Source organism: Ctenopharyngodon idella, chromosome 23 (assembly GCF_019924925.1).
Source record: "Ctenopharyngodon idella isolate HZGC_01 chromosome 23, HZGC01, whole genome shotgun sequence".
In the NCBI taxonomy this organism is placed as follows: domain Eukaryota; kingdom Metazoa; phylum Chordata; class Actinopteri; order Cypriniformes; family Xenocyprididae; genus Ctenopharyngodon; species Ctenopharyngodon idella.
The window spans coordinates 24366999-24377079 of record NC_067242.1 but is presented as its reverse complement, the minus strand read 5'-3'; the positions used below and the strand labels follow the sequence as shown (position 1 = coordinate 24377079).

At 37.1% G+C, this 10081-nt stretch overlaps 1 protein-coding gene across 2 annotated transcripts; it reads right to left on the bottom strand.

Annotated features, from left to right (window-relative positions):
* Positions 1-503: 503 nt before the first annotated feature.
* On the bottom strand, positions 504-5043 carry zgc:56095 (Ferritin, lower subunit-like). 2 transcript variants are annotated; one of them, XM_051882484.1, is made up of 5 exons: positions 4889-5043; positions 3505-3605; positions 3002-3148; positions 2609-2734; positions 504-1126 (listed from the first exon to the last, which is right to left on the bottom strand). In XM_051882484.1, the coding sequence occupies exons 2-5, from the start codon at positions 3601-3603 to the stop codon at positions 977-979; spliced, it is 522 nt and encodes a 173-aa protein (XP_051738444.1). In that variant the 5' UTR covers positions 3604-3605; positions 4889-5043; the 3' UTR covers positions 504-976. The 2 variants fall into 2 exon arrangements, with proteins under 2 accessions (XP_051738444.1, XP_051738443.1); XM_051882483.1 differs by lacking the exon at positions 4889-5043 and adding an exon at positions 3748-4246.
* Between the last annotated feature and the right edge of the window lie 5038 nt (positions 5044-10081).

The window sequence follows — 10081 nt, the reverse complement described above, 5'->3', positions numbered from 1 at the left end:
CAAGTTCCAACATTAGAGTGTGAACAACTGGAAAAAATGTGCCAGCCTAATTGGATTCACACTTCAGAGGAACAGTGTGCAATCACATGAGAAATTTTCAGTTCCTGCACTGTCTCACCCCAGCCGCATAATGGTTTTACTGATCGATTTCATTTTTGTTATGGCTATCCTGAAATGATAAACACGCTTTTTTTGTTGTTTTCTCAAATGCTTATTTTGTCCCTGGATCTGATTTACAAATAAATTAGCCATTAATCCCCTTACAAACCCTCCCAGTTTTGGCAAGGTCAGCATTTCACAATGAGTTTATGAAAAGAACAGCAAGTTCCAATGTGTCAAGTTACTCTGGGATCTGTTAATGATTTGCTTAATTCTGATTGTCACATTGACAACTGAACTACATGCTAAAAAAACTATTGTACAAGTCTGATTTGATGCAATTAGATTTCTTAACAGTTATAAAAATACAAGCACAAATCACTGAAAAACAACAACAACAACAATCTTTTTTGGAATGCTTGGTTTATTATCATTGTTATACTGACATTGAGCATCATGTTTGAGGTATGTTTTGAGGTTTTTGAGTTCTACAGCATGTAAACATAATCACTCCTTTTCAGTGGTGGGCTGTACGAAACCTCTCCTGAAGGACGTACAGGACACTATAAGCTGGTTTTTGATAAGATATAGTTTTACACTAGCATCTATACAATTTTGTAAACATATGGGATAGTTAAGGCTTGAAAACCAAAGTACCATCTTTGGACTAGCACAATTCACAGTATAGTCCCAATTATGCATTGATTAAAAGTACAGCAAAGGTTGGCGTCAAAAACACTCGGTGATTCTTACAGAAATGCCTCTTGAATACTGAAATGAAAAGTTTTGCAGATTTAGAATTCCTTAAACTAATTCACTTGTGCATGTACTGTTTAACATGGAATGGCGGCAGCCAAACTCATCAGATTTGAGTGGATCAGAGAGTGTGCTTGTCAAACAGGTACTCTCCCATTTTGCCATGTGGGTCAGAAGAGATGAGGCGACTCAGACTGCCAACATAGTCACCCAGGGTCTTAATAGTGTCATGACTGTCAGTAAAGAAGTTGCTCTCCAAGAAATCACACAGCTAGAACGATGGGGAAAATACACTTATTCAAAAATAATATGCAATTATAGTTGGATACACAAAACAAATGAGAAAGATGAAGGGTAGGGCTGCACGATATTGAAGAAATGCGATAACTCGTTAAATAATGCTATATTCCATACGATAATGCTTTAAGTGTGTAAAATAAGTTTAAATTATATTTAAAAACTGAAAATTATATTATCAACATACATGCTTCACATTCTTTTTGTAAGAAGAAAGCATCCCTACAACTTCTGAAAGTGAACAGCAATGTTTTACTGTAGCATTAGATAAAAAGTAAGTGTCATTTTAACGTCAGTGTAAAGCAGGGGGTTTAGGGTTTCAGGCAGGCTTATATTAGGTTTATATTAGCTTTATATTCTATTAGCTTTAACAACAGAAATTATAAAATTAAATGTAAAAATAAAACACTGCTTAGTGTTCACTGTATGAATTAAAGGTGGACTCAGTAGAATTTCAGATACACTGTTTGGAAGTTAGTCGGGTCGACACCAACAATAAACGTGTAACCAATCAGCATTAGGGGGCGTATGACGGTCGAGGAGAGAGAACGAGCAAGAGGGAGTGAAGCATTTTGCTGTGCGTCAGCTGTGATAAACAGACATCCATTCGCATTGCGTGTGTAACAGTGGCCAGATAGTGAGAGTTTAGCAGTTAAACTACTGCACATTGACAACCGCTAGAGAATGTGGTGTTTAGCGTCATTGTTAGTGCACTCGCCTCGTGTTCCAGCAGCGATCGGGCCGGGGTTCGAGACCGACTCAGAGCAGGGTGGTTAGGATTGGAGTATAAGTTTTTGAGATTGTTGATATTTGAAATATCAACAATGTCCAACAGCGTTGTTCAAAATCTACTTACCGCACCTTTAAATATAAGCCTACACAGATTCTTATTAAAGCTACAAAAGTTATTCAGTCAATAGCAGTGAGTGATTTTCTCTTTGTCTATTGTTGTTCGATTAACATTAAGCACACCGACTGAAGCAGGTTTATTAGGCTGCTGTCACTTTAAGAGCTGCATGGATCCAATATATTGTTACGCTTTCTTTCTCAACTGTTTAGTCCACTTAACCGACTCTGTTTACGTGAATACTCACAAAGACGAGCATTTTGACATAATTTTGTGTGTATTTGGCAATATAAGCTGCAGAAGAGAACTGAATATGGGATCACGCGCTGTCCAAGAGGGGGCTTTCTGTGCGCGTCAGTACTTCGCTTATCGCATTTAATAACATTAAGCATGTCACACGTTTGTACGGTCATGTGTACAGTCTCTCTGCGTTGACCTAAAACTCTCTTTTTTAAAATCTTTTGGAGTATTAAAATCATGCAGTTATCACAAACCATTGCGATATGCGTATCACGTTATGTTAATTTGCAATATTTTGATATATCGTGCAGCCCTAATAAAGGGGTTATCAATTCTTATTTTAATACTAAAAAAACTTTGGCTTCTCACATGAGGGTCAGAGTTTTCTCCAGCTGCTCGATGGATCTCCAGCAGGGATTGGTTGAGAGATTTCTGATGATCCAGAGAAAAAACAATAGCGTCCATACCTCCTTTCCAATCATCACGACTGGGCTTCTGATAAGTGACGGAGAAAGAGAGATAAAGGGAAAAATGGACATTAGTATTATAAATACACATATATGTATTGCTGATGCTCACATAGATATATCATGACATATATATTATTTCAGATACATAACACATACAATCAGATTATATACACAAATGTTTTTGAATATACTTACATACTAAAGCACATGTAAAATACTTGATTATAATTTTAACTGTAGTGTCAGCTGGCTAAAAATGCTTTGGTGGACACACGGCCTAAAACTCACTGACCGAGATGGTCTGGAGAAGGATTCGTCCTCCTCTTGTGTTTTGATACTCCAGCAGGTGCTCCGCCTGATCTCTCTCCTTCAGTGAACGCTCCAGAAAAAACTTCGAGAAGTTGGGCAGAGCCACATCGTCCCTGTCAAAATACATTCCCTATGAGACAGAGAAAAACATGCAGGTCAGTCATTAATATATCAGTGCTATAAAAAAAACAGTATATATTCAGTACTAAACACTATGATATTTAGTATTATTCCGTATTCTAAAAATGATTCTAGAGCCCGTCAAGTGCACAACGAACATTTGGCATTGACCAAATTGCTGACAATGAAATATTTTCTGTTAGTGTATTTTTGTGAGCTTCAAAAAAAAGGAAAAGATTTTTTTAAATATAAAAGAATAATTAAATATAAAGTAAGTTACAAGGTGAAAATTATGTAAATGTAAATACATAAACGTAATAAATTTAATACAGTTTATAAAAGTGGTGTCAATATGTGTGAACAGACCAGGGAAAGATACACATATGAGGCCGTCAGTTTGAGGTTGATCAGTTTGTTGATGTTTGCCTCATTATTTGGGTGAAGATTCTGCTTGACTAGAGACATTTCTGAAAAGAAAAACAAAGTTATACTATATTACACAATTTGATAGAAAACTAAAAGAAGTTAGTAAAGCTGCTTGACAAACTGTGATAAAATGCAAAGAAAACAAGTCAATGTATGCATATTGCACAGCTATCTGTCTCTTACCTTGTAAAGTTTGGGTTCACTGTTCAGTGCTGATAATAAGTGAGTGTGTGGAACTGAATTCTGTTTGACCAGTTTAATAGATTTATCAGCTGTGACGTAAGACTGGGGGAAGTGCTAAAGACATGACACTCTACTACAAGTAGGTCTCTTGCTTCAAAACAGGGATATCCCAACTCAAACAAGAAAAAGTGTGTGTGTTTATATAAACCCTGTAACTTTATGTATTTGTGTCTATAGATATGTTGCTGTAAACTGAACTCAGCCTTTAATGACAATATGCAGATTGTATTACAATAAGCAAAGTCTGCGTGCAATAATAAGAAAAGTCTCTTGCCTTACTATTCGTAAAGTCTATAAAACTGGTTAATGGGATTGCACTGCCAATTTAAAGCATCATTATTATTAATTTCATTAAAACATTCCAGATTTAATTAGATTTTTTTTTACACGATTTATCATTGCTTGTTTGTTGTAAAATAAATAAAAGCATAAAACCTTCTTTCTTATTCCACTAATGCAAAGTCTCTATGTAAATCTTGGAACAAATATGCAAATAAATGAGTAAAACCAAATTTGTATCATATTTATTGTCTGTAACTGTCTGTAACCATGAGATTAATGACAGTTACTTTGTTATATTTTATGTTTCTCTTCAGGTTTTTAGATCCTTTAATACAGAAATGGTGAGTAAAAAAAAAAAAAAAAAGGATACTGGTGGGTAAAAAAAGAAAAACTTACAGATATGTGTAAATATTTTCCAGATAATATTGTGTTTCTAGATAATATTGCATTTCTAACAACGTTTTACTGTATATGTGATCATATTTAGGGGTCCGTGGCATCAAAAAGTTTAAAAGAACCCTAGAGGATTACACGAGACCTTCAACAAACAAAAACCAATACACGGAGGGACTACACAAATTTTTGCGCTGCAAGTTTATGTTTGTATTGATTTCCTTGATGCCATTCATCTAGATACTGATGCCAAAGACAACCACTGTTATCACAAATGAAACTCGTCTAAATTTTACCAAACGCAATGGATAAACAAAGACAGGCAGATGAAAGAGACTGTTTTTAACGCCTTTCTGCAAAAATGTTCACGGATTCTCTTTACCAGGACTGTATATCATCAGCTCACCTGTTCAGCAACGATACGCGTCAGATTACAGCTAGAAACAGATGAATTAAATGAATGGATTGAATTATAAATCCCGTTTATACCCCCGTGTTGTTGTTATGTTCCTCGGCATGTGCGTCTCCCTATATTGCTTTTCCACAGCGACATCTGCAGTTGAGGAGTCAAACACATCTAGTCAGCATAGATCGGCGTAAACCCTGTGCGTTAGTGACATGACTTTGAAAAGAGTGCTGATCATTTAATGTGTTTATATACAATAACTTTATTTGTACATAAATAATAGACTTAAATTGAGTAAATAATTATTAATAATAACGGTTTCCTACAAAACTGTTCTTTCTCTAGGGGGCGGATACAGCAAACACACTTTACCTGTTGCCAGAGCTTCCTGTAGATCCAGAAGCGTCTTGTGCTCTGCTTTTTGGGTGAATTTGATGGATGACCTAGCCTGGAAAGATAAAAGGTTAGTTCACCCAAAAATGAAAATTCTGTCATTTATTCACTCTCATGTCGTTCCACACCCGTAAGACCTTCGTTCATCTTTGGAACACAAATTTAAGATATTTATGATGAAATCCGAGAGCTCTCGGACTCCTCCATAGACAGCAATTTAACCACCACTTTCAAGGTCCAGAAAGGTACTAAAGACTTTGTTAAAATAGTCGATGTGACTGCAGTGGTTCAACCTTAATGTTATGAAGCGACAAGAATACATTTTGTGCGCAAAAACATCAACTTTATTCTTCTCTTCTGTGTCATTCTCATATGCTGTTTACATCCTGCACTTCTAGGTTCTACGTCAGAACGGCGAGTCATTATTGGCTGGCTCCTGCATCAGCATCACACCCATGCATCGTGCTGCTAACAAGAACAATGTCTGCCAATAGAGTACCTCAGGGATGACGTGTTTTGTAGGCAAAACCCGGAAGCGAGTTAGAATTTTAGGACTTCCGGTTCCATCGCCCCAAAGTCTATGGGTTTTTTATATGGGTTTTTGCTAAATTGCCTGAAATAAGGTCTGTGGTTAACAAAGCCTCTAAATATTTTCACGTTTTGATCTATGACATAAAACACACCAGTTATAACCCACTTGTGATTTTTTTAAACATTTATTGTGTCTTAAAATCAGCGGTTGCTAACAAATTGCTAAAAGGGACTACTTCCTTTGGCGGGGACTTTAGACGTCATCATGACAAACAGGCCATTTGGACAGCATTTCTCATGAAAAAGTGGATAAGTATTCATACACAGCGCAGATCATAATCAGCAAGCATGTTTTTAAATAAAGTTGTTTTTTAAATAAAGTTTGAGGAAGCTTGGTGGTGGTGATGTTGATCCGCAACCATGGTGTGCTGTAGTCCGTTTATAGCCTACTGCTTTTTATATCTGACTTTATTTAGGCTTCACAATGTATAAATGTTGTGTTAACTTGTAAAGATTATCTTGATAGACAAAACGTGTAAGTGTCATAACCCTTTGTTAAACACAGAGCTTATTTTTTGCGATTTTCCAAAAGTCTATGGGAAAAATGCATAGGCTTTCGATCGAGGGTACCCGTGCGCCGCTAACTTCCGGGTTGGCCTACAAAAACACATCATCCCTGAGGTACTCTATACTGAGCAGGCGTTCTGACGTAGAACGTGGAAGCACTGGACGTAAAAAGCATAGGAGAATCTACTACCACTTCTACTACTACTACTTTTGTTAGTGGTTGTATATGCAACCTGTATTAACATTTGACAAAGCAGTCACTCTACACACGAGCATTATCCGACTTGGCTTCTCCTGACCGCAGACGCGGGATTTCAAGCCACTTTTTCCTGCATTTTTCAGTCAATTTCTTTCATTTCCCACCCTGATGAACAACAACTTTTGGTACACGATAAAAACTCCTTGTTGTTTCTAGGTTTGATCGATTAGAGCAACCATAAACGACGCAAAACATAGGCATTTCATAGTGCTTCCCTATGTAGAAAATCACTTCCTGCCTTCCATCTGAGGCTGCGTCTGAAAACTGGAAAATGCTGCTATCGTAGGACACATTTCAAGGTAGGAAGGCATCAAAGCACGTCCAAATCCAATGTTAGCTTCACTTCCTGTTTCCTGAGATACCTTCATCTGATCGATTTTTGAAGGCAGCATAGATGTATCCTTTGCATATCCTTTTCGTCTTTAATATCCCACAATCCTGTGCGTTCCATTCTGTGACGGTTGAGCTAGAAAAATAAAGATGGCATCCAAAAGTTGCGTTTGCTGGTCAGTTTGTGTGTAAATGTAAGTTTTTGACCAACATTTTCCATTTTTGATGTCATTTCTAGCGAGAAATTACTACTGTAGTAATTAAATATTTGTTTAGTTCTCACCAAAGCTTGCGCTATTTTGCTGTAGATCATTAAACTGTTACGCTGCCTCAGAATTCTGTCCGAAATCAGTTTCATGAGGTGCCTTCATGCACAAATGCTGCTTTACAAGTCATTGCCTGATAAGGCAGTGAGGCAACAAGTCAGCTGTCTAGGTTTTCAGCCTGAATTTCACGCCACCCTGTGACGTCATGTGCAAACAACCTATTGCAGTGTCGTTTATCATACAACTGCATGACCAGTAACACCTTCTGTAACTATAATAAGTGTGTCTGATTATAATACTGATACATCCTTTTCATTTCCTTTCTCATACTATGGTGATATGAAATAATCAACATGTCATAAAACATTAAATTCATAATTAATTCCTATACCTGAAGACCTGACCCTCCTGCTGTGGATAATCAACCAGTTCATTTTTTGAAATGTTGTGGGGTCATTCATGCGTTAGCCTAAAGACCAGCTTAATTTAGCAAAACAATCATTTCAGGGACATGCGAGTTACAGACTAATTTTTCCCTTCTGTGCATTATAATGAAGGCTTTGTGAAACTGCACAGCTTTTCCAGTTTTTTAAATGGTATACTCCTTCCTACACCAATTACGTACACCCTTTCTATCATGTATGCCTATGAAAGACGATTGAACCAATCAGAATAGGTATAGGCGGGCCGACACGTGCAGCCCCGCCCCATTCTGCAGGCTGCAGCCAGGTCCTTCCTGGAACAACAGAAATGCAGCCGTTACCCGGGTGATCCCGTAAACAAAGCAGCTGCCGTACTTTCTGTTTCTGAACAGCATTTTAATATTTCAAACAGCCATTCAGATTTTTGTATTAGCTATGTTGTTCATCACAGCACCAAATACTTAAAATACAGGCTACTTAAAAACTTAATAGGCTATTTATTTTTAAACATTTGTTTACATTATTTTTCAGCAGGGGCTGGTGCTCTCTATGGCAGCGGCAGGTCGCAGCATTTGTTAATCATAGGTGCTGTTAATTTCAACATTTACTAATGTATCATTAAATGCTGTATCTGTTAATATTATTTAATGGACCTGAGCTGACATGAAATAACAATGAACAGTTGCATTTTTACAATGTCATTAACAAACATTACCTAAAGGGACCTTATTGTAAAGTGTTACCAATTTGCAAAGGTGGACAAAGTACACAACTTTATTACTTGAGTGAAAGTACAGATACTACTGGTCAAATATTACTCCATTAGAAGTGAAAGTTGTAAAGACAGATTTTTTTGCTTAAGTAAAAGTACAGAAGTACTTTAAGTATCAAAAGTAAATTTCCTTTTTTATGTCAATGCATTGTTTTATTATTCTTGTATTGTTGTATGTACTTACAATACTTTATGCCTATCTGTGGATTAAAGAGCTTTTAGAATGTTACAAAACTTATAGAAATAAAACAACTGAATTGACAAAAAAAGTCAATTTTTAATTTAACACTCCTACCCACTCCCCACAATAAAATTCGCTTCTCCCACGATTCTTAATGCCAACTAAACAAAATATGTAATTTACTAGAGGTTCTGACAAAATATTAATTGTGCAGGCTATGTTTAATTGATTTGAATTAATTATTATGTTTGAATGATTCAATGACTCACTTATAAATACGTCACTTGTTTCATTACTAGGGTGCGTTTCCCAAAAGCATCGTTAGCCAACTAACATCGCAATTTCTAGTGATGGGAAGTTCGGTTCTTTTCCGCGAACCGGTTCTTTCGGACAGTTCGATTCAATAAACCGGTTGAAAAAACCGGTTCACCGGTTCTTTTACGCTCCGACGTAATGACGTCATCCGCGATGACGTCGTCTATCGCGGGCCGGGATGAAAAAACACTTAACACATTCAAATATATAAAGTCAGTAATCATAACATCAGTCAACTAAAACATCATTATAATCTGAAACGTTTCTTACCATTTAATTTTGCATCTAAAGCATCCATATACAGGTAGTGATGTGCAAACGAAGTTTTACAGTTATAAAGTGAATAAATTAGTCTTCATCAGCGCAGAAACCATGATCCCCTTACATCCCCTAACAGTTGTCCTAGTTACGGTGCTATGACAGTCATTACTGTTTGGTAGCTTCAGATCACACGCTGAATCACGCATGCGCAGTATCATCAGCTCATCTGTTCTCAAATCGGACATGTCCGAAAGAAGCGGTTCTCAGTTATGTACTGATGATCCGAAAACCGTTGCAACCGATTCTTGACTCGAGAACGAGAACGGTGACAGGCTGTGTACGTTCGTTCGTGTACGCTGCGCATGCTCACTCAGCTGCTCGTGCTCATCATCATCATTTCTCCCTTTACAGCAGGTTAAGTCAGTGTAGCCTACTGTTGGAGTAACTGAATAACTCAGGGATGTTGGTTTATTTCGAGAGGTAGTGTGAGGCACGTCAAAAAGTGAGTAACTTTAGTAATTTGTGGATTAGTGTTTGCTTACTGGAGATGCGAACTGTTTGGAACGATTCAGACCGATTTGGTGAACTGGTTCGACCGGTTCACTGAAAAGAACCGGTTAAAACGAACGATTCGTTCGCGAACCGGACATCACTAGCAAGTTCCGTCGTTACTAACATAGTTCAACGATTTGGTGTTTCCCGAAACCATAGTTCAAACGAACATTCACAAACAACATTGCAAACTTGTGTGGTTGAACGACAGCTCTCGAGCTGTGGTTAGAAGCATAGTTTCTTGTTTTTGACATGTGAACTTGATAAATCATTATCTTAAACAAAATAAGCAATTAAGTACAATGTATATCTTTTATTTCGAGTATATACAAATGTACATAAAC